Here is a 24,785-nt window from a genome sequence, read left to right as displayed (position 1 = left end):
TGCTCCGGCTGTGCGGGACAGCCCACTCCCTCCCGGGGGGGGGGTGGTGGTGGTGGCGGCGCCGGCTTCTTCCCCCCCCCCCCCCCCGCGCAGTGGTACAGCCGCCGCGCCCCCTGGCGGCGCGGTCCCTCCTCCCCTCCCTCCCCGGCGCGAGGAATGGGCCGGGCCGGCGCCGCCCGTACCCCGGAAGCGCTCGTCGTGCTCCGGAAGAGGCGGTGGACGGCGGAGGAGAGGGAGGGAAGGAGGGAGGGGGGCCGGGCCCTGGCGGCAGGAGCCGGAGCCGGAGGCGGAGCCCGAGCGTCCCCTTATCGTCGGCGCTGGCGCGGCCGCCGGCGGGCAGCGGGGAAGGCGGCGGGGATCGCGGGCCCGCCGGCTTGGGCGCGGGAGGCAGGATGTTACTGTTCGTGGAGGTGAGGCGCGGCGGGGGCGGCGAGGGACCGGACCATGTGGCGGGGAGGCCGCGTTAACACGCCGCGCCGCTCCGCTCCGCCGGCCGCGCCGCGCCGGGGGGGAGGGGACGGGGCTGACACAGCAAATCCGGGGGCGGCGGCGGCCGCGGGCCCCGGCGGGCGGGCGGTGGAGGGGGAGGGTTCGGCGCTCTGGAAGGTTCCGCCGGTGCCGTGGAAGGGCGGCGGGGTGAAAGGCACCGCGGTGACCTTCCGGGGGAGCCGCCGCACCGCGGCCTGCCGTGAAGGTTACGCGCGGCGCGGGATCTGGGCCGCCCCGCCAACCCCGCTCGGCGGCGGGCGGGCGGGCGGGACTCGCCGGGGCCTCCTGCGATCGGTGGCGGGGAGCGGAGCGGCCCCGGCTGCTGGTGGCGGGGGGGCCGGCCCGGCCCGGCTCGGCTCGGCTCCCCTCGGTCCCGCGGGGCTGCACGCCGACGCTTTCGACTGGGCCCGGGCGCGCTGGGAGCGGCCGGTTCGCGGTTTCTGCGTTAAATAACGTTGATTCGGTAGTGGTGGTTGATGGGGGGAGGGGGTGACTTATGGCAGCGGGGGGAGAAGGCTCCGCCGGCGGAGCGGCCCGGCCGGTTCTGAGGGCCGGGGGGGGGGCGAGGAGCGCGGTGGGTCCGTCCCCTGGCGTGGAGGTGACCGGGGGGGGGGGCCGGCCGCGTCCGTGTGTCCGTCCGTGTCCGTGTCCCCGTCCGTGCGGCACACGGACGCTTCGCGGGACGGGCCGGTGGGGGCGGGGGGCAGCGTGTTGGCCCGGGCCCGGGTCCGCAGGCGCTGCCCGCGCCGGCGTTTCACTTATTTACGCTGTTTTACGGGATTTGATGAAGCAGTTTTCTGCATTTGCCGGACAAACCCAGACGTCTGCGCTGCTGCCGCTTTAAACTTTGCGATAAGTTTTGTCCAGAAAGCGCACAAAGCAAAGCGCTGCTGGGTTAATTAAGAAATGACCGAGGGAAACCAGTCGACTGCTAGTGGTGTATTCAGTTCAAGTGTGGTGGTGGTCATCATCTTTTACGTGAATACTGCGGTTAAGAACATCTAAATAAAAAGGTTTGGGAAACACCTTCTCTCTCTTAAACTAATTGACTCAGTTCTGAACTGAATGTTGTCTGACTTGCACCGAGAGGAAAAAAAGATGTCATAAACACAGCGTGATAGGTCCTAAGAATTTGGTTTTACAGTATTTAACTTGAAGAGGAACTGTTCAAGCTAATCAGAGCTGCAGCCCGATGACTGCAGCCAGAAGCTGCGAGCAGCCAACCTCATCCGAGGCCGAGCATGGCAGAGAGGAGCTGAGCCTGCGAGACGGAGGTGGCCCCTCCGAGCAGCGGGCATGCGAGGCAGGTTCTGGAACCCGCAGCGGTGACATGGAGCGGTTGCGTTGTGGATGGGGCTCGGGCTGCTCAAAGGGAGCTGAAGCAAATTGGGAGCCCATGAAGCCAGGCAGCGCGCGTCTGGGTGTTTAGTGAATCCTTTTAAAGCACAAACTTGACTTTGGTTGCTTTGTTTCATCTGCTCTTTTCTCTTCTGCTGATAGTGTTGCGAGATAGTTTCTGTGATCTTCGTTTAGGAAGCATCAATAATGTTTAATTTTGTGTTCCTGAAGACAGTCCAGACTTTCTGAAAGTGCCTTTTCACTGCCAGGACAGGGAAGTTGAGCTCTTAACCAGGCGTTCTGAAACGCTGTGGTCGGATGCTTAGAAGCAGACAGCAGCTTTTATCTCAGGATTTTTGGGGTTGCCTGAAAAATAAGGTACAGAACAGGATTGTCTTAGAAGTCCTGAAGCTTTCGGGAGGATTAGCTGACTTGCTTTAGCTGTCCGTATTATATTTTAGACTTAACTGAAGTGTGCCCGTGCTAATTTGTGAATTGATTCCTTCACAGAATGCACGCTGGAATTCTGTTCTCCTTTAATATCTTTTAGCTCAAAAAACTTGCTGCAGTGAAGGAATGGCGTCAGGCATGTGCTATTTTTCATGCATTGATGTTTGGTGTAGGTCTTGTTTTTCACTTGCAGCCAGAACGAGCATGCTGTTAACAATCGATAATTAAGGTATATTGGGAATATTATTAAACACATTGTGAAAAATGTAATTGATAACGGCTTGCTGTGCCTGCTCTGGGTTTTGGTCAGTTGGGTATGTCTTCCTAATTCAATATATTAGTAATTTACGGGGAAAATTGAAATCTGTGCATTTCAGGTGGGTGAAACGCTGCCCTAATTGTTGCCAGCGATGTTTCCTAGCTAGAAAACCGGGACTGCGTGAAGCACTGAGTATTGCTGGCCCTCTTTTTTTAGCAGGTGAGGCTTCCTGCTTCCCTCTAGGCAGCAAACCCCCCTTCACACAGAAGTGATGGACACCATTGACGCAGGTGAGAGTGGTACCATCTTCATATGGCACAACTGTGTGTTTCATTTCCCGAGGGATGAAGGAGGCACCCCTAGTTCTGGGGTGCTCGTACTGGCTAATAAAAAAAAAACCAACAACATGCTGTGTTCAGTGGAAGTAACTCTCTTGTAACCATTAAAGTTAATGTGTTTTAAGAATTACCTGGGACGTTCAGAGTACTGAACTGTTGTTACGTGATATCCTGCAGTCCGTTCCAAAGGAGTTCTGCATGTTGCTTCTGATTTGACACCAGCTTTCTCTTTTTTTGGTTTGCTTCACACCCTGGATAAGCTTTGAGAAGGTGACAGGTGACTACATGGGCATGGGTCCGAGCCCACTGCAGAGGCATATTTCCCTACCTGTCATGTCCCCCAGCCAGCGCAAGGCTTCTCTTTGCCCACCTCCCATAGGTTTGCTGACCTTCGGGGTTTTTTTCTCTCTCCTTACATTTCCACTTGTGGGAAATGTTTAGAGTCGCAGCTCCCAAGTTTTTTTAAATTCTCATCTCAATTTTTCACTTAGATTCCCTCTTAGAGAGTCAGTCTGCTCTGGGAAATCTGTCACAAGCTCAGTGTTAAGAGTTTGGTTGCAGGATAATTTGAATTACTATTATAATAGAATGCTTTAAAAGAAACTGAGCGCTTTAATTTTTGTTGGCTTAATTGAATCTGTTAAATGTAATTTAGACTGTTACAATAAGAAAAATATTCTTTGCCATCCTTTCAAAATGGGATGGATGCTTCGATAGTAAATTTTGGGGAATTGCTTGAGGACAATCTTTGATCCACATTTGCCGAAAGTAATGTAAACTAGAGGGAAGCTCTGCTGAGGAGGACAGCTTTGTCAGCTCATTGACACCAGCGAGCGTTCCTAACCTTTGTAACTCTGTAAAGCTTTAACCTCATCATGAAAGTTCCCGATAGCAGCTGGGAGGATTGTTCTGCAGCCAATCAAATGGGCTCAGTATTTGTTAGCCTCAGTTAAATAAGCAAGACTTGATATTTTGGCCTTCTCTTCAGAAGAGCTGCTTGCCAGAATGGAGTGGCGCTGCTCCTGGAGCATAGCACGCTGTATTTTCAAAAAGCTTATGTAAATTAGGGACTTTTTATCCTCTCAGAGTCCGTGGTGTCTTGCTATTAAGATGCATGACATCAAGGCTGGGTCTTGCAGAATTGCATTACACGGCATTAAGTGTTTCTAGAACAAAGAGGAAGTAGCCCATGCTCTGTTTCAGGTGTATGTTTCAGCCGTTGTATTAATAGGTGCATTCATCACTTTATCAGCCTGAATCTATTTAGCTTCTTAGCGCTTTTCACTTGGACCTGTGATTTCTGAACTTCCGTGTTACCACGTGTGTCTTTTGGTATTTGCTAGAGTGAGTAACGTTATCTGCCATACTCAGTGTTGCTTTTTACTTCTGATCAGCTCCAGAAGTGTAGTGATCTCCCTAAAGTGTTTCGGTTTCACTTTATCATACTTATTCCTTAAAATTACTGTCAGCTTGAGCTAAATGCTGGCCTCAAAGACGTAAGGTAGTGAGACAGTGTTTATTTTTATAAAATGATGAATCATCTCCTGGACGTGTCTTGGTTTTTTTGCTTTGATGAAAATTAAATTCAAGGAAATGGGATCTGCTGGTTTTCAGTTCTTGAGCAGGTGCCCATGCTGACAGGTATGCTGCGTCACAGGAGTGACCAGCAGTTGAGCAGAGCTAAGTTTTGAACTTGCTGAACTACACTGACGGCGAGAGTACGTGGGTGCAACACGTTACTGGGTTTTTCTTCTAAGGTTGTTTTGTTGGAGAACTACTACTCTGAAAACTAAGAAGGGAAATGTACATGTGTCCTTTCACACTGAACTTTTTCTAGTTCTTCTTTCTGTTCCCAGCTACGTTCTGCTAAGATGAACGAAAGAGGGAAAACTTCATTGCTGTGTGGATTAAATTAGCTGTGCGTGGGGGATTTTGAATCTCAAAGAGGGCCTTGCAAAAATTGTCATCTTTGTTTTGCCTTCTCTTGTGGTTGTCTTGAACCTCTCCAGTGTTTGGAGGCTTTTTGTTACTGAATTTGGGCTTGTCCTTGCAGCAAATAGCTTTGGCACTAGGTGTGACCTTGGCAAAGGAATTATCTCTAAAGCTATTGCAACTGTTTCCTTATCCTTTTGCTTTATGTTTGAGGCTTGGTAGTAAGCTGCTCCTTAATGTCAGAATCCAGGAGGCTGGCCTCTGAATATCAAATTTCCTTATTTGTGAATTTGTGAGATACGAGCTAGGGCTAGTGGCTTTGGCCTTCTAAATTCCAGCAAATGGCGGGAGTGGAGTGGGCTGTCACTCAATGTCTAAAGGAACCTGTTTGGAGGAAGCTGTATTAGTTGCTCGTAGGGTGTTAGGAATTCTTGGGAGGAGAATTTTTGCAAAAGCATAGTTTTCTTGTATATGTGGAAGGAGTTAGCTTTATCGTGGTAGAGCGAGAGCCATTACAATGCTTATCATCTGTGCTGTTGCTGGATTATTGGACCCCTTGCCCAAATGAGCAGCTCTCAGAAAGGGACCTTGGAGGGCACCATCTTGTGCTGTAGGAATAAGTGTTTATCTCTGTCAGGTTCCAGGTTGGAATCCAGCAGTTTTTCTTGTCTGTCTCACTGTTACCCTCTTCCTCTAGTTATGGTCCTTGTTGCCCAGTCTCAAAGTGAGACAATCCTGTTCCCCCCTCCCAGCAGGCTGTGATGGTATGTATGTTTGTGTTGGCACTTCAAAAACTTTAATCTCTTTGGTTACAAATTTAAGGTAATTATTAGTGTACACTGATGTGTATAAGATGTAGGTAAACTCGTGGGGAAAGCAGGTAGTACTCAGGTAAGTTCACGAGGAATCCTGGCATAGCATAGGTGATGCTTGGTTAGTGTAGATATCACTAATTCAGTAAGTCATTAGTTTCTTCTCCTTGACATATGTTTTTTTACCTTCCTTTCTAGGAAGGGGTCTGGAGGAGGGAAAATTTCCCTTTCTGGTGAAAGGGGACTGGAGCATTATGACAGTCAAGTCTTTAAAAGCTTATGAGTTACCAGAGTCCTTGACGACTAACTGCTTCCTCTGCTGATATTGTCGGATGTCAATAAAGAGAGGTTGAAGGCAACACTTCTAATGGAGGTAGAAATGAAATACTTGGAAAATACCAAGGATTTTCCTGTTTTGATTAATGAAAAATCACATAGGTGCTTAATAGCTGGTTAGACACTTGAGATGTGGAACTCTATAGAAAATCACTAAATTCACCTATATTGTCTGGCTTGACTTCTAAAGCATCTTTGGATTATTTTTCCTAATAAAAGTGTTCTGATCTCTTCAGCAGGTAACATCGAAAGGTGCTGGCTTAAACCCTAATGCAAAAGTGTGGCAAGAAGTACCCCAAGGGAGCAGTGAGGCTGTGCCACCAGCAAATGGCGCAGAGCACTCGTGGCAAGAAACAGCGGCTGCACAAGGGACTCATACCGAGGGTGAGACATTGCAGGCCTGTATTTAAACACTAGCCGTGATACATCCCTTGCTAGGTAGCGCTGAGGGTTCTCTGTACAGAGTTCAGCAGTGAGAAGCAACCTCTTGCTCTTGTCCTTTGAGGTTGTTAGTGCCGATGTAGCAACAAGTACGAAATGAACGTGAGAAAGCAGTAGACGGTTTATAGAGATTATAGATCTGACCAGTGAGCTTTGGTTTAGGGATTCAAGAAGGTGTCCAGAGCTGTGCTAGGACAGAATACTTCAGCAGGTAACAGGATCCAAGGTGCCCAGTGATGACTGAGTAACGCGCTAAGAGGGAAACAAGATGCTAAATGTGTAGAAATGGATTCATGACTTGTCTTGTTTGCCATTGCTGCACTTTAGTATACACTTGACCCTGTGAACAGGAATACAAGGTCTGAGGGCCACCTACAATCCTGGTAGATCACTGAGGTGCTTCCGAGAACTGTTAGACAGTAATGTTTGTACTGGAGTAGGAACTGCAAAGCATTTATGGTTAGCTCCTTTCAGTTTAATCTGTATTCTTTTCAGTCCCCATTTTCCATCCTTACCACATGGTCAGTCCTGTTGTCTGGAATTAAATATTCAAAGGGTTTAACTCTTCTGATTTGCCTTAGTCTTGATATGAAGCCAATTGTATAGCTGAGGTTACTTAAAGTACAGCAGAGGCCCGTTAATTAGGAAGCAGAAGATTGTCTGGAAAAAAGTGTTAGGAAAAATTAGGGATAAAGAAGGGAGGATTCGGTTTGTGCGGCCCTGTCAAAAGTTTCTGGTAAGTCAGCAGAAGTGAAGAGAGAGTACTGAGTTTGTGCATTGGCTGACAAACTCATTTGTCTCTTCGTAACAAAATGAAGCAATCGTGGCAGCGTAACACTGCTGGAAAATTAAAGGCATTTTTTCCAAATGCATTGTTAGTGCTTTTTAAGCAATCTCTAATGTAAGTAGTTGAATAGTATCACTTCTCAAAGTATGTTTTTAGGGGATTCATTAGTATGGAAAAAATCTAGCAGAGGAGTTGATTTTTTTGAGACAATCTCCTTTGCCTGACTGCTGGATTAAACTGAAATTGCGTTTGTTTGTATCTCAGGCCGCTGTGGTGAAGACTAAGCTGAGGTGTCCTGAACAAGAGATTGGCCAATTTCAATGTCATTCCACTGTGTTTTATAACAATCGCTAGATGCTCCGGAGTCCATTATATAAATAAGAATCATGTAATGTGTTGAAGTGATGTAATCTATTTTAGTGCTTTGGTTTTAGGAACCTCGTTTAAGTATTTTAAATTTCAGGGGGAAAGCCTGGTTTTTAGATCCTCTGCCACTTTTGGGGATCTTACAGTTTCACAATCCTATTATTTAATTATCCCTGAGACCCTAGTTCAAGCCAGAAGACCATTCCGAAATTGGAGGGGTAGAAAGTGCTATCCAATACAAAGTAGGTGCTGAAAGTCTAAGAAACGTAGACTTAAGTCTAGACACTTCCAGTTACAGCATTCTTGAGTATTTGTTTTAATGTTGGTAGCCAAAACTTTTCAAATGGAAAATATTCTGAAGCTTACAGTAGGTTTTCTGTTAACGATGTGTTCTTTTGCCAGGTAACATAGAGATTTCAGAGGATAGCTGCAAGCAATATGAAGTGATGTATTCCCCGTCTTGTGAAGCCACAAGAAATGGCACAGGAGTTGATGAAGCATCTGCAAATGGAATTGTCCTAGCAACTGAAGATCTTGGATACCAAATCTATGAAGTGTCTGGTGAGTATTCAAGTTAGAATACCACTGTCAGTATCTGTAATCCTCTGAAGTCTGCTGCAGTTATGATGTGACTGAGTAGGAACTTTGAAATGTTCCATGTGTATTCAAGAAGATCCAAGCCAGCCATAGGACTTGGCCAAGTAGGTAAAAACTGTGGGATCCAAGCCATTTTGAGAATGTGTACTATGGTGGTCATGTGACCTTCTCAGGTGACCTTCTCCTCTTGGTCTTAGCCAGAGGGATTCATTCTTTTATTGTACAAGGAAATGTGTTCTTGCATTGTATTCTTACCGTGAAACTGAGATCTGATGCTGAATGTGGTAACTTTTAGGTGAAGGCAGCTCCACTGTGTCCACAGAAGACATTAGAGAATGTTTGAAAAAACAACTTGAATTCTGCTTCTCACGGTACAGTACAGTTAACTTTCTATAAACCCTTTATTAAAATAATTGACAAATTTTTCCTTTTTTGGCTTGATATGCACTATCATCTTCATAAAAATGTTAGCTGTGAGAGAGAGAGTTGGTTGCCATATGAAACAAGATTTGCTAGAATGCGGTAGAAACCTGGTGGTACCTTTCAGCTGTTTCAGTCCTGCCTGTGCATCCTTGTCCTTTAATGAGAATTCAGTATGACTTCTGTGCTTCACAGTCGTAAGATGTTGGATAATTTAGCTGTGTATTGCCAGAAGAGGTCTCTTTGGCAAGATCCTTTTTGCAGACTAACATGCAGAGCGCTGTAACTTCCATTAAGTTTTTTTAATTATCTTCTGCTTTGTGTTGATCTGCTAGGATTTTTTCCAGGAGAGAAAATCTGAGTATGTTTTGGCTAGTTAGCTGTGAATGGTATTGGTGAATATTTAAGCCCACAGTTAACCTGTTGTTTTGAGGCTTCTGTAAGTAAAATTCAGGATTTTTATAAAATAGTGAACTTATGTCTTTTTAGTGAGAATCTTTCAAAGGATCTCTACTTGATGTCTCAAATGGACAGTGATCAGTTTGTTCCAATATGGACAATTGCCAACATGGAAGGTATTAAGAAGCTGACAACTGACATGGACCTTATTCTTGAAGTTTTGAGATGTAAGTCTGGGTGTTTGATGTCTGTATTAGCAGAACAGAGAATCCTTCCTTGCTTTAGAGAAATGTATTAGTCTCTTAGCTGGTTACGGCATATTGTTCTGGTAAATGGTGTTGGGAACCTCGTTCTGCAGAGATGTTTGAATAAGTGGCTGTTCCACACTCCTGAATTCTAGTTATGCTTTATAATAATCTGCCTAAATCTGCCCTAGTGAGAGGCAGCTCTAAGGTACTGCTAGCAATGAAAGTCTTATTCTGGGAGTAAACCTAGTCTTCTGATTCAGTGCAGAAGTTTATTACAAATGATAAAACAAGAAAAATCTTTTCAGAAAAAGTTAGCTAGAATTTTTGTAACATACTGTCCTGTGCTGATTCTGCACATGGCTTCTTGTGGAAACAGGTGTAAGTGAATTCTTAAAGCCTTTATTCTGACTTGATTTCCTTCCTCTTATTTGAACTTTTCCCATTAGGGCTCTGTCTAGGAATGTTTTTATATCCTCTTACTTGAATTTGAGCTGGGAGTGAATTGAATTTGGGACCGAGCTTTTTAGATATCTGAGCTGTAGATGGAGGCAACGTCAGGCAAATGGCTAAAATGTACTGAACCTCTAACAGGCTATAGCTGATAAAACAGTCGTTTACCCTGAATTCAAGAAATCTGGTTTCTTAAGCAGTCCACTGCAGTTCTTTGTAACAAGTTGGATAATGGAGTCTAGTGCCGCGGAGATGTTTTGCAGTGCACAATGTCCAATATTAAGCCAACTTTTGTATTATAATTTTAGCTTCTCCTATGGTACAAGTGGATGAGAGAGGGGAGAAAGTAAGACCAAACCACAAACGATGTATTATCATTCTCCGTGAGATCCCTGAAACAACACCTATAGAGGTAAATAAATAGAAAAGAAAGAAATAAAAGCCTGTTGATGTTTTTGGAAGGTATCTGCAACAGTGCTTCAAACAGCAGCAGGAAGCGTTGCTTAAAAGGTCAGCTGGTATTTAATTTGATTAAACACAGATATTTTTCTTGTAAACCACATAAGTATTTTTTTCTGCTTGGATGTATTGTCAAAAAAGCCAAAGCAAATACTTGTTGTCATTTGTTGTCCCTTCCCATTATTTACTAACGTATTAAAATGCTCTTAAGTAAACTTTTTTCCACCAAAAATTGAGCTAGCTAGGCTTTTCTGGAAGGAAGTTTGAACTGGTTTCTTTTCAGATCCAAAAATAAAATTAGTCCAGGGCATAGCTTGGAATTCAGGCTGAATTTTTGTCACAGCAGTAACTTTACTTGAAGTCAGACGGTTGTTTTGGCAGCAAGAAATGTTACTAAACATTTCTCATTCATTGTGACCCAGTGTGAGCTGAGCTTATTATGTTCAGAGAAGGGAGGATAATAAAATTCCAACTGATATTTGGCTAACTGAATGATTTAGTTCTTTGTTTTTTAAAGTTGTAACACAGGGTGTTTGTCTACTAGCATTTTTAATTAGTTCTTTTAATGCAAACACTGAACAGCTGCTTTGCCCTCTCTTTAAAATCTGATTATTGCAAAGCTATCAGGTTGCCATGATGCTAGAAGTATTTGTTAGAATCATTCTTGTCTAGATGACTCTCCTGATCTAAAGCCACATTTTTGCTACCTCTTTAATAAAGAAATATCACCAGTTCTACACTGATCTTGATGTTCTTACCAGATGGGCCTGCTACTTTTTATTTGGGGAGCTCAGTAGGCTGGACTAGTCTTCTTGGGTTCAGAAACAGGTAGAGGATAATTTGGTGTCTGGCAGACCTGTCAAGGGAATAAAAGAACATCCCTGGTCAAGGGAAAATTGCAACCAAGGAGCTGGAGTGTAAACTTTCAATTTACAGCTTAGAGCTAGGTCCCCTTAACTGCCTGGCTTCTTCTCTCCCCTAGGAGGTTAAGGCTCTGTTTAAAAATGAAAACTGCCCCAAAGTGATAAGCTGTGAGTTTGCTCACAACAACAACTGGTACGTTACATTCCAGTCAGATACAGATGCGCAACAGGTAAGGCTGCCTTCAACTGTTAATGACATCTCAATTTTGTTATTAATACTTCCCCTGCTCAAGAGAATTGCATGCATGCTTCTGTAGCTAAAAGAAATGTTTATTTACTGATCTCCCTTTTGTTATTTTAAGAGGTTATTAGCAAATTCTAGTTAACGGAGAAAAAAGTTGAGGGATTGTAGGGTTTTAACTCCCTTGTCTGCCTCTTGCCTCAGTACTCTCCAGCCATAACTGACATCTACTATCCTGAATTTGAAGTGTTAATGAATTTAGCTGGGCTAACAGGGAAGCGCATTGCTACGCATCCATGTTAAATCATGTAATGTCCTTTGAGGAGTACAATTTTATCAAGATACTCTAACGTTAAACTTTTTTGTATCTGCAGGCGTTCAAATACTTAAGGGAAGAAGTGAAAACCTTTCAGGGCAAGCCAGTAATGGTAAGGTTGCTTTACATGAGGTTTCTGTTTGAATTGAATTATGTATTGTTTTTATTTGAATGATAGTGTGTGTTTATGGGAGGAGGGGGGAACTAAGGAATTAGCAGTGGGATAGTTCATGACACTTGCTCTGTAGGCTGTTAACTTGAATGAGGTCATGGGTAGCTTTGAAAAATTACAGTTCAGTGGCTGCTGGTTATTCACACTGCTGCTTCCCATGAGGTGTGAAATACATTCCTGTTTCGTCTTCCCTTCTCCAGTTTCCCCAGAATCTGGGTCTGCAGAACGCGGAGAGGGACTCTTGCCATCACGAGTCTGTAGCTTGAGGTAGCTGCTCTACAAATAAGGCTGAAGCAAGCTGTTTGTTCTGTGAGAGGAACTGTCAAAATTGGAGTCTGGACAGTTACTGCTGTAGAAAGTGGTGTTTATCTTAAACTTGACAGATTCTCTAGCTAAAGCAATGTGTGCGTTCTTCCCTTTAGCACACTGTAAGAATGTAATCTGTATTGATTCTTATCAGAGTTTTTATTTGTAAGCAGTAATCAACCTACTTCCCCTTCACATCCCTTCTGTTACCTCTTCAGTAGTCAAGAAGGATTTCATTCTGCTTCTCCTCTTCTCCCAACTAATGTGTGTTATGTGATTTGATATCTTGCAGGCCAGGATAAAAGCCATCAACACATTTTTTGCTAAGAATGGTTACCGGGTAGTGGATTCCAGTGTCTATACTCAGCCAGTTCAAACACAAGCACAGTTTGCCTCACCACTGTTTATGCAGCCTGTATATAGTCCTCAGCAGTACTCTATTTACAGCATTGTGCCTCAGACATGGTCTCCAAATCCTGCACCTTACTTTGAAACACCACTGGTAAGTAACAGCTGATGAAAATGAGAGGAGCTAGCCCGAAACAACAGGAATAATTTGGTTTACAAATCACTACGGTTAGTGGGCTTTTCAGCTGTAGAATGCACAGGTTTTCTAGCCAGATCCCTCCATTTTATGATACTTCATGTTATGTCATGCACCTGATAAAGCAACACTGTCAGAGAAGCTGCATGTCTTGCCATGGGCTGCCATTTATTTCAAGAAGTTTTGGTGTGAGATTCCATTATCCAGTAGCTAGTGTTACTGGAAGAGCTTTGTAGCTCTTGCAGGAACAGGAGGACTCTGATGCTGAAGTAGACGTGCAGACTGTTAACCTGGTGGGGTTTTTGCTTTAGTAGTAAGTTTACAACGTACTAGATACGGTAGCCCAGTGTAAAAGTACAAACAAACTAGGTGAATAACTGCTGAAGCTGATCTCATAAAACTGCAAACGTTTTTCTTTTTAGTTCAGCCATTGAGACTGTTCTGTCTGTTGCAGGCCCCCTTTCCTAACGGTGGATTTGTGAATGGCTTTAATACACCAGGATCATATAAAACAAATGCTGCTTCTTTGAGTATAGGTCGCCCATTCCATAGAAATCGGTAAGATAGCTCTGTCAGTTGTTTGCTCTCTGAGAACTTACAGTTTTGAGATCCTGAAACATTCCTCGCACTTGTAAAATGCAGTGCCTTCTGATGGGACTAGGTTACTTATTTTGTTTATCGAGTATGTGTGACGTTTTTCAACTTGATTTATAAAATAAAATTAAAATCGAGGTGGCAGCTTAAGATCCTAAAATAGTGGACAGATGTGCTGGAGAGAGCAAAGGTAACTCCTTTAAAAGCCTCAGAGGAATTTCTGCAGACAAATAAATAACTTCCTCGTAAGGTAATACTTCTAATTATGTTTGTTACACGCAGATTATAAACTCCTGCAGCACAAACGTAAGCTTTTCCTGTTGTGTGATTAGTCTTGCAAAGCGCCATTCAGTTTATGCAGCTGAGAGTTGCATGCCCTGACTGCTGTATGCTAAAACTGCTTGATGCTGAGTCTGTTACTATAATTTATTTGCTTTATCCCCATCTTTCCTGATAACTGTGAGGGCTCAGCTCAGATATAAACACTGGGGAGGAGGAAACAGCTTTGTATTTGCTGGAACAGTACTCTGTAAATACAATGGTGTAGTAATCTGTTTGTGTGGGTGGAAATTGTTTTATTTGCAAGCTCTTTCACTGTATTCAGCATGCGGGTGGTAGCATGGGAATTGCTTTTTATATTGTTTGAGAAATCGGTTGACAACTGCCAGTACCATAAGTGGTTTTGTGATGCAGTTAAGGTTTGTGGCTGCTGGCAGAAGGTGAACTTCACAATTTGGTCTGCGGTGACTCAGCAGAGTCTTAATACAGGCTGTGAAACTGGTAGAATGACTCTGCTTGGAAGACAGGGCAGCTGATTCAGTTACAGCTGCTCAGCTCCCAACTAAGATCTATTTATAAAGGTTTGTTTGGGGTTTTTTGCCTTAAATTGCGCCCAAACTCAAAGCCAGTAAAGCTCTTACATACATGGATCCTTTCAGAAGTATGGATGCTGAAACTGTACAAGAATTGTATGTACCCAGATACTAACATCTTGAAATGCCCACATGTTCACTGCTGCCTTGTAGATCACATCTGTATAATCCTTAAGTTAAAACTCTTCTGGTTACGTTAAGACTTTCATTTGTAAAACTTCAGTCATTGTGAAGTTACAGCTTTAGGGTCAAGTGTGTACAGGTTCTGCTGGTCTGTCTTGGTTGTCTTATCTTTCCTGCCAATCTTGCTCAGCCTTTGTGCTAGTACAAAGCTCTGTTTTTGTGGTAATAAATCTTCATATTCTGGCAGCAGAGATTAGTTATGCTTCAGCAGGATTCCTTTGCAAACAGGAGACTGCTAAGGTAACAGCGAGGCACAGCCTTGAAGGTTTGGCCCAGTGATGATCAAGTATCGCGCTAAGAGAGAACAGGTCCAACAGTCAATTGTCTGGGCAGCCTGCACTTCATGCTTTTCCTCCTTTTTGCTCTCTCACATCATCTCTCCTTCTCTCTGCTTTTTTTTTTTTCTTCCTTATCTTTCCTTGTCTTTTCTGCTTTGCTCTTCTGCCCAGACAAGATTGTGGCCTTCTCAATGACGGGTAAGATTATGAGATCTGAGGGCTGAATAATGACTCGAGAATCTTCCATTTTAAGAATGAATTGAACAAAATGGAAGAATTTACTTAGCTTCCCTCCTCTTCTCTATGGTCTTTGCTGATGGAAAACTTAACCTTACTGGGGCCTTAAGACTGGTTCTTAATGCTTCTTGAAGTTGTGAAGTATGAATTAATCTTTGTTCAGCATATCTTCTCTTGAACTGCAGAAGAGCTCATTTGGAGATGTTCATCCAGCTGCTGCTTTTGGGTTTCTGTCCTGGCTCATTAAACTTGCTATGTTTTGTAATACAGGCAGTTAATAGTTAAGTATTGGATTTTTCTCTGTAGCTAAACATTTGTTTAAGCCCGTGATATTTATTTTGCCCTGATTTGTTGTAACATCCTTGTGGGAAAGGAAGATTGAGTCTTTGTAACAGAGAATTGTCAGTGCTAATATTGGTTAAATTGATATTTTTCTATCCAGCCACCTAAAAGGTAACTTAAAATGTCTTTGGTAAAGCAGATTAATTTGAGCACTCAAAATTAGGCTGTTAAAAGGTGATTTTTTGTTCTGCGTTCTGGTTACGTATGAAATGCTGCAAAACTCCCAGCTGTTAATTGCAAGGCTATGGAGAAGTCGGTCAGATAGTGGTGGAGTTGATTTTTGAAACATCACAGGACAACGGCCAAGCAGAGGGAGGAATCTGCTGCAGCCACATCACTTACTGCTGTTCTGATTTAGTGCTAACAAATGATAATTTGTCATTTGTTAAATTCTCCTATTTTGCTTTCTTTTCCTCCCAACGTAAGTTCCCTGGCCAAGTGGGAGGGAACAAGTTTATTGCTGGAAGCTGGAAGGAAACTACCTCTTTGTTGGGCAGTCTAGGGTCTGTGGCATCCACAACATGCCTTTCCATATTTGCTTAGCTTAGAGGAACCAAAAGCTGCATGATTTATGGTCTGTTGAAAGAAAGGACCCTTTTTCAGGCTGCAGGCTGCTCCTTGATTACTTTGTAAGAGATCACGTAGTTAAGTTAACTTCTCCTCCCAGACAGGAATCATACTTTGGCTGGCAGTGGGACAATTTCTGATTGCATGGAATGTTATAATGAGATTGTGTAAAAGCAATAAGCATGCAAAATCCTCCTTCTGTCCTTAAATTATGAGATGTGCACGGTTGACCAGAGGAGAAAGATAGAGTTTAAGGTCCTTGCCTTGCTTGCTGAAACTGGTTGGCGCCGTGTGGAAAAGACAGCGAGGTGCAGAAGTGAAAAATAGTCTAAGGCACCTGAATGCTGCTTCAGAAAACTGTTCCATGTTATGGTAGGTCAGAGTTTTTCTGGGTAATTCTGCATTTAAGACCCTGAGCCTTAACTTGCAGAAACACTGAGCCTGCACAGCTGCATCTGTGTTCAAAGGAAGTACAGCTTTAAGGCTGAATAATCAATAACTGATTAAAATGTCTGTGGTATTGTAAACTGCAGAGTCAGTGCTGTGGGTGTTTGGTAACAGGAACAGAGAGACTAAGATCCTGACTTTTCAAGCTCCTAGGGAGGTGGGCTCTCAGTTACCCTAGCCTCTTCTCCCCTGTTCTCTTCAGCCTATTTAGTTGTCATCTACTCCTGGCTTCTTGTTTCAGTTCAGTTTTTTTGCTTGTGGCCAGATCAGTTTGTTCCTCAGGCTTGGCTTATTTTTCCAGATCACTTTCCAATGCCTCCCCCTGCCTGTGCTGCAGGCCCAGACAAATGAAGAATCCCTCTTTGGGTTCTTCTGGCTCTTCTACCACCCCTAGGTTTTGGGTATTTTTTTGTTGTTGTTGATTGAGGGTGTTTGGGGCAGGGTTTCCCCCTTTGGTATCTGTTGGGCAGTGATCCTGATGTTTTCTTCAAATGGCAACACTTGACAGGGGAGCAGGTTGCAAGAAAACTGTAACAAAAGGAATAGATGGAGGTAAGGAAGAAAGATTCCTTTGTTCTTGACAAATGCATGTAGGAAACAACTTCTCTGATGGAGTTCCAGTACTTCCTGACCTCCTCCTTTCTTGTTAGCTACGAATTAACTGTAGTTGGTGGTAGTTTTGCCTCTTGTTCTTTAAACTCTGGATTACACAGCTGCCACTCTGTGTCCTGCAGTGTGAAGCCTCACTTCCGATCCTCTAACAGCTCAGAACACGCTGTGGAGGGTCCAGCTGCTGTCAGTACCATGCCAATGGGGGATGGACCACTGAACAGAACCAACTCAAGGAATTTTGTTATGGAGCGGCATAACAGTACGTTAACTGGGCACCAAGACCAAGGTTATTCCCAGAAGGATTCTCCAACCGCCCAGATGGAGCAGAATGGCGATTATGGCATTGGCAGGGGCAGGTAAAGAACTGTGTGTACTACTTTTTGCTGTAATGCAACAGTGCAGTTGGAACATAGTGTTGGAGGCTCAAATGACTTGTGTGAGCCAAGGATCCTCAACCACTGGCACAACATATCTTTCTGTAAAGACTCACCAGGAGAAAACTGACATTTAAATAAACCAGGTGTGATAAATACTTAACTGGGAGCATGAATGCTTCCTGCTTGACTGTACAGCTATTAGTTATTCTGACAAACACCTTGCAGTAAGATAGCGAGGGGTCTTTATTTCAAAATAACTGCCCAGTTTGTCCCCAGAATTAAAAGAGTTGCTGAAGTAAAATTGGTATTTGTATTGCTGTAAATAATAAGCAAATCCCTGGATGTGGAATTTGATGCTCCTAAACATTGTAAGATCAACTGGTTTTATCTTTTATCTTAATTCAGGTTTTGGACACTTAAAAATAAGTGACCAAGACAGATATGTGAGAAATCAGATGAATAAGTTTATTACTATAAAATTATAGGATACTATTCTATAATATTATAGTCTAACTGTCACTGTGCTTATTCAGATACAATGCTCTAGGGTACCTCCTCCACAGGGAGAGAAAAGAGAAATTGTTTCCCGTATTGGCTATGTTCCAAGAGTGTAAGAGCTTTGACCCCTCCTGAAGATGGAGAACGTCCCAGAACTGTATCTTGAGAAACATCAGTAGGCTGCTGCAAATCCCCTGCCACAGGCTTCCCTTTGTGCAGATGAGTGTGCGCTTCAGCTAGATGAATGCACTTACTGACTTTTTCTTTTTTTTCTCTCCTTTAAAGGAGGAACATTTTCAGAGGTCGGAGGAGACGAGAAGATGACCGGGTTTCAGTAAGTTCCGCTTCCCTTATTGCAAGGAGTTGCACAAAGTGCAATGTGTTGGCTTTGCGTTTATTGAAGGAATGGCATAGTCCTTAAATTCTCAGATTACATTGTGGGTATTGAGTGTTTCTAGGAAATTCCCTGACACTTGCTCAATGCTTTTAATGCTAGGTGTTATGGTGCTATTAACGGGTATTTTCCTTCTCTAGAGACCTCAGCCTTCAGCAGAAACAAAGACTCAGACACCAAAGTTTGACTTGCTAGCATCAAATTTCCCACCTTTGCCTGGCAGTACAGCAAAAATTCCAGGGGAGCCTGTGCTGGAGAGCAGGATGTCTGATATCGTTAAAGGAGTCTGCAAAGAAAAGGTACCCCCTCTTGTCTCTGGCACGCGCACTCTGGTATGCATATGCTGTGTCTCCCTTCTTAAATAATCCATTTATGTTAGAGCTGCACATTAGAATGCTTTAAGCCCAAACATCATACTGTCTTTGTTAATATAATAGTCCATTTTCTGTCTGTTCTTGGGTTTCCTTGGCTTTTTGCAGGTATTTAGCTGAAGCTTCTGTAATTACACTATTGTAAGCTCAGTACTGTTTTGGAATAAAGCAGGCAAATGAGGAGTGTTGGCTGTTGAACAGTTTGTGTGTAGTGTAGGGAAGGGCTGTTTCCAGATGAGTCTGTTACTTGAGCTGGTGGGACTAAAAGCATTGATAATCTGGGTTATACAGCCTTTTTTATCTGCTATTTGTTTTGCCCATATAAAGGGTGATTGCTTTAGAGGCGATGCTCCAAAAGAAGTAGAATTCCTATAATCAGAGCTTGAGCAGCCTTTGGAAGTACCTCACTTCTCACATGTCTTGAACTGGCATGTTGAGAAGCAATTTAAGCACATCTGCGTTCTTTCCGTATTTTGCAACTTATGCTTTCTGTACAGGAAAGCAAAGATCTGCTGCCCAGCTGTCCAGCTCCTGCTCAGGAAGAACAGACGCACAGCACTGTCCAACAGCCTGTGACAAGTGTGAGTTCGCCAAGTCAGACTGAAGCTGTGGTGTTAAGGTATGCAGATTATTTGAGTTGAGAATATTAAAATTTGTGTGTTCTAGCAAAGACCCTAGCCAGTGTCCAGCAAGGTGGCAGTAATGTTTGTTGTCTTTTCTCTGTCCGTAGTAGGCCGCTTCTCGAGAGGCCACTAGATGGAAATAACAAATTGTGGTGGTAATGGCTGTACCAATCTGTTCTGCAAAAAAACGCAGTCGTGACTTCAGAGAAAGAAAATGCTTTCTCAAACGTTAATTTCTGTGTTAGTAGGTTTTAATGTTAAATTGTTCTTGATTTAACAGCACAGTTCAGCCAGACAGCAAACCGGAAGAAGTGTCTGCTCAGAAAGATGTTACGAGCCATGCTTCCCCACCGGTGTCTGTCTCTCCTGTCAGTGCTGCAAAGCCGCCAAGGACAAATACCACTTCACCTTCTGCTAACGCAAGTGCAGCTCCTGCTTTGTTGGTGCAGGTAAGGCCCAGAGCAGGGACTGGGTGGGGAGCATGGCGAGGGCTTTCTCTTGAATGTGCTAATGTAGCACCTGGGACCTTCTCTTGTGCAGTTTGCCACAGCTGTGGTGTAATCGCTCACTGTACATGTTCTTGCTGTTGTGCCTTGACATTGTGCCTGGGATAGTCTGGAGGAGCATAGTGTGGTTATTCTGGTATGTAAACCTTGCTCTTCTCCCTTGGTCCCAAAGGAGCCACGCAAGCTAAGTTATGCTGAAGTTTGCCAGAAGCCCCCAAAGGAGCCTCCTCCAGTTCCTGTTCAGCCTCTTAGGGAACATCGCACTAACATAGTTCCCCCTGCCAAAAATGAAGAAAATGGCACACCTGAGAAGGCTTCGGAGAAGGCTCATGACAAGGTTGAAGGTCGAATGAAGGATTATTCTGGGTTCCGAGGCAACGGGCCTCCCAGGGGAGCTGCTGGGAAAATCAGGGAACAGAGGCGCCAATTTGGACGCAGATCATCGCCTCAGGGAGCACCTCGACGTATTGGCAAGGAGCAGTATGTGCCACCCCGGTCACCAAAGTAACACTTGTCCAGCCAATTATTCTCTATTTAATTTGAGCTGTGGACTAATAAATAAGCAGCAAAGGAGACTGTGAGAAAGAAGTATTCATGAAGGGGAATACTGAACTGGAGCGTGGCTTGTGTGGAGAAGTTGTGGAGGGTCCCAAAATTCATCTCTAAAAGTGATTTCACAAATGCTGGAGGATTCCAATCAATATAAATATAGAGATTATAATTTTTGTATTTTTGTTTTTAATTTGCAGAGGGTTTCCTGCTTGAAATCAGTTTTGGGGTTGTGAAACTAGCATTTTGTCAAAGTGAAAGAGTATGAATTGACAAATTAACCTGTCCCTCAGTGTAGGAGGAAAAGGATAAGAGAATATTATTTTTGAAAAATGAGCATTTCTGTAAAATTAGAACTTTTTTTAACCTATTTAACATTTGGCTTGTCGGATGATGTGTCTGCCATTGATGGCCTTGCATTGCAGAGCACGTCTGCAGCTGAGGTGCTTGGTCGGTGTGAGTGGAATGAGTGCAGCCAGATACTGTTGTCATGACTTAGTCACTGATGATAAGAACTGAATGTACTACTGTAGTAAACTTTGTGTTTCCAGCTTGAAGTATAGTCTCTTGACCTTACTAATAATTCATTCAGCAAGCTTTTTAAACTATTAATTTTTACAGGATACTGGATTGTAGATCAGAGCATGTGGACAGCAAAAATTGTCTTCTAGACGCAATTGGAAGGAGGCAGAAGGGAGCACATCAGAATTTTTAATTTGCCCTTTTTCCTTGCTTCCTTTTGAGGGCAACTTCTTAGGTTTGGGTTTGTTTTTTTTTTTTTTTTCTTGCTTGTTACTTTCTCTAATCTCTTTATTACAGACTTTTGTGCATTTATCTTGGTATGTTTTCCTGAGGCAGGCAGGCCCAGTATAGGATTGATGGGTAGCTACACAGTACTTGGTGTTAGCTTCACAAGTACAGAGCCTGGAATTCCAGTTGCAGATGTGGAATTCTGCCTTGCAGATGGGGGAGTTCTGCGTGCCCCACCAGGGTTAAACTGATGTCTCTTTGAATGGCTAGCAAATCAGAGACGTGACTGGGTTTTCTATATACTGACCTATCTTTGTGTTCTGGAGTAGGGTATTGGATGCTGTTTACTAGAAATTCAGGGTTTATATGTACTGGGAACTCATTGTTTACAGCTGATGTAGTAGCAACTGACTTTTTTTAACTGTTTAAAGTGGAACTAAAGGTAAGGAGTTAAACAAAACCCCTCATGTTCAGAGTAGCTACTTGAAAGGTAGCATCTTGCCTAGCTGTATGCTGACTAAAGTTGCAACGCTGTTGTGTAGTAAGTGGTTAAGTTTAAAGGTGATTACCATAATGACCGAAATAGGAAAATTCAGTGCATTAATCTGCCAAAATCAGCATGCCAGGGTTCAAAGTTCTGTATAAAGTGTTAGGGAAAAGTAGCTTCCAGCAGTAAGAATCACACTTTTTTTTCTTTTTTTAGTGAATAGGAAGTGTACAAATTTAAAGTCGTAAGTTGTGAACACTGGAAAACTCAATTGTGATATATACCGTAAACATCTTAGTAATATATGCTAGTGTTGCCATTAGAATGAATGTAAGTGGCAGTTAAAATAACTGTGAAAATTTTCATCTTCTGATTTCTTAGCCAGATAACCCTTGGCGACTTCTTACTCGGTAGGCATTCTCTATCAACTGCTTTGATAACACTCATATCTATTTTTATAAATATATATATGTAAAGCCAGAGTTGTCATTTCTCTAACTTATTATTCAGCTTGGCAATTGCTTTGATTTGATTCATAACACAATATAATGTATTTATGCAGTTAACTGTTCATTTCTACGCATGTTATATATATACATATATATATAAAAAAAACCAAAATCATTATTCACTTTTAAACTACCTGTACTGGGTTTGGGAGGTTTTTTTTAATTTAGTAAAAAAAATCGTTGATCACATCTACAGTTTAGGGATGCTTACAGAACCCTTCTCCGTTTATTTCGGTAATGCTACATTTGTTGGAATGATAGAGAAGTTTAAATATTTAAAAGTGTTAAAGTTCTGAAATGCAATGAATGCAAAGTTAACTTTTAATCATTTTAAAGGCTATAAACAATTACTGCAGTCAAACTGGAAAAAACTAACCTGTATGATAGTCACAGATATTTAGGATAGATGTGCACTGTCATTGCAAAGTTGAATAATTGTTGGGATGCCAATAGCTGCTGTAAGCTGTTTGCTGTTCAGAGGAAGAGTTATTTGGGAAGAGGCTTGTGCAGGTGTTGATCTATGGTCTCTGAGGTGAAGGCAGAGTGCTAATTCTGATCCACGCAGGCATCTGCTTTCACTGCAGTGCATAGAATAACCTTGTAGTGCTGAAAGTATCTGAATTTTTAACAATTGTGAAATGTAACTTCTTCATTTATTAGATGTGGAAAAAAAATAACTGCAGTTCAATCTTTCTTGTAAGGTGATTGGAAAAACTTGACCGTGGAAAGGATGCTTTGTATGTCCTGGGTGTGCATTTTCCAGCAGCAGATTATGGCTCTTGTACAGTGTATGCAAATAAGTCTGTAAACCTGTTGGCTTTTTCCAGCATATTCAAACTTTTATCAGATTAGGGCACTGACAATTATTTATTTAATACCTGTGTGCAAAGATTTAACATTAGCATTTCCCTTCTTCCCCCTCCCCCACTGACATTTATAACTGTGCTTTTGGTTTTTTTTTCCTTTCTGTTCTTCTTTTTTTTGGGGGGGGGGGAGATAATCAAGTAAATATAAAGGCTGTGAAAACCATAGTTTTGTGTGCAAGTTCTCCTGCAGTACTTGTATTGCATGGCAAACATCTAACTTAGTTAGACAGGCTAGCTGCTACATTCTCATCCCTGTAATGGACTCAGGCAAGCTATTGTGTCTTTAACCCACCAAGTTTGCCTGTTCTGACAGACTGGGGAAAACGGGGACAAAGCAATCGTTTGGGAGCCAGACTCACTGCTGGTACAGCTCATTGATTTCATTGGAGCTGTATCATTTTATCAGCAGAGGTGAAACTGTCCCTTGTTCAACAGCGATGTTCAGTGTGCACTTGAAGTGACAAATAACAGTTCTCCGTGGTTCCTTCTTGGTAGCTTACCACATGATGTAAAGACAAATTTTCCTACTCTGCTGATATTAAATACCAGAAGGTGCAAATCACATGTAACTTTCAGTTTTATGAACTGTGACTTGTTTTCAGAATTGTTGACTTTTGTTAGCTACAGAAGTATACTTCCCCAGTTAAGTTCTTTTCCAAATTATTGTGCATGGAAAAGATTGGGCCACTCTCTTGTACTTCTGCTGGGGAGTGAAAAGAGAAGTAATTATTTGCATGTGATAGTAAAATTAAAAGTGCAAAAAGTTTTTTCTTTTGATTTCTAAAATTAAGTTAGTTTTATAGTATCTTACATTCCTGCTATCTTTTTTTTTTTTTTTTTAAAGTTAGCCTGGCACAGTATGATGGTGCAGTTTTAGCAGTAGGTTTAAAAAAAAAAAAAAAGAAAAGAAAAAAAGTAACCCACTTTATTAACCAGAAGAGAAAGATGATACTGTGGCAGATCAGTAGCAAATAAGTGACTTAATCAATGCTTTACTGTAGTTAAATAGCTATGGCCTTACTACTTTGTCAATATCAGCTTAATTGTCTTGAAAATGTCCGCTATTTTTACTGTTACCCAAGTGAATGTTCACCTGGGGTAAAATATCTGGTATGTACAGATGATATTTTAAATTTGTAAAATGCGCCATTGTATTACAGACGATGCAACAGAAATGCACTTCGGGGGGAAATTGCTTCTGATAAGTTTTTTTGTAAATCCTTGATTACTACAGATATGCAATAGAATTTTTGTTTCTAATTTTGATATTTCCTTCTGAAACATAAGATTGTTGCCATTAATCGGAATGATTTATCATGCTCTTCTTTGTGTGTATATATTACATATAGTCTGAGCTTCCTTTAGGATGGTACATAATTTTGGTTTGTTGTAGTATTTTAGTTGGCTCTTCTCTTAAGTGCCCTTAGCATAGGCACTTCAAGAGGTTAACTGAGTCTGGTTTTAATGTACAGTTGGGAGGACTTGAAATGGAGTTAAAGCAACTTATTTCTGAAAAATCCATCTGCAAACTAACCTGTAACAACTTTAAAATTTTATATTTAAGAACCAGAGGTTTATTTTTATGGAGCTTCAGTTATGGATACAGTTTCCAAAAATGCAACTTCAAATGTAAACAGACTGTGCATAAATGGGTTTTGTTCTAATTTTTATAGAATACAAAATATTCAGATAATATATTGAGCTCAAGTTACTACAGCCATCTTGTTCCTCCCGGATGAATCCAGCTTCCCCTTGGCATTTATGATCTCTCTTCAAAGTGGTAGGGCTTCAGTGAAAGGAGAAAAAAGCAACCTATCTGGCTTCTATACTTTGTCTGTTCTGGTATATTCCTGTTGTCAAAACTGTTCAAAACAAAATTTGTGTAAAGTAGGTTCATGCTTTAAATGTTAAAATGATAATACATGTATTTGTATTTGTTTTTGACATTGCCAAGGTGCTATGGGAAATTGAAATAACAGTTAGAAAAATAAAGCTGATTTAAAAGGAAACAAACAAAAAAACCCCCACCACAACCCCCCAAGCTCTTAATTGCATGCGTTGCTGTTGTGATGTTGAACTGGCTCTCTTCTTTTCCTCTAGATACCTCAAATTGTCCTTATCCAGGGTGCAAGCACTGTAGCAAATATTCATTGTTCTACC

At 42.4% G+C, this 24,785-nt stretch overlaps 1 protein-coding gene across 5 annotated transcripts; it reads left to right on the top strand.

The window, feature by feature from the left end:
• Positions 1 to 244: 244 nt before the first annotated feature.
• LARP4 (La ribonucleoprotein 4) lies at positions 245 to 24,647 on the top strand. Of its 5 annotated transcripts, XM_069806213.1 has the most exons (17): positions 252 to 410; positions 5,817 to 5,991; positions 6,191 to 6,338; positions 7,951 to 8,109; positions 8,441 to 8,516; positions 9,055 to 9,191; positions 9,971 to 10,074; positions 11,104 to 11,214; positions 11,600 to 11,653; positions 12,312 to 12,521; positions 13,018 to 13,121; positions 16,818 to 17,051; positions 17,856 to 17,904; positions 18,105 to 18,263; positions 18,833 to 18,954; positions 19,239 to 19,407; positions 19,637 to 24,647. In XM_069806213.1, the coding sequence occupies exons 2-17, from the start codon at positions 5,986 to 5,988 to the stop codon at positions 19,970 to 19,972; spliced, it is 2,178 nt and encodes a 725-aa protein (XP_069662314.1). In that variant the 5' UTR covers positions 252 to 410; positions 5,817 to 5,985; the 3' UTR covers positions 19,973 to 24,647. The 5 variants fall into 5 exon arrangements, with proteins under 5 accessions (XP_069662316.1, XP_069662313.1, XP_069662312.1 ...); XM_069806215.1 differs by lacking the exon at positions 5,817 to 5,991 and having other exon boundaries at positions 245 to 410; positions 16,848 to 17,051; XM_069806212.1 differs by lacking the exon at positions 5,817 to 5,991 and having other exon boundaries at positions 246 to 410; positions 6,194 to 6,338.
• Positions 24,648 to 24,785: the final 138 nt, after the last annotated feature.

The sequence above is a fragment of the Haliaeetus albicilla genome, chromosome 18 (genome assembly GCF_947461875.1).
Source record: "Haliaeetus albicilla chromosome 18, bHalAlb1.1, whole genome shotgun sequence".
Classification (NCBI taxonomy): Eukaryota; Metazoa; Chordata; class Aves; order Accipitriformes; family Accipitridae; genus Haliaeetus; species Haliaeetus albicilla.
The sequence above is the reverse complement of the archived record's forward strand: the minus strand, read 5'-3'. Positions and strand labels throughout refer to the sequence as shown.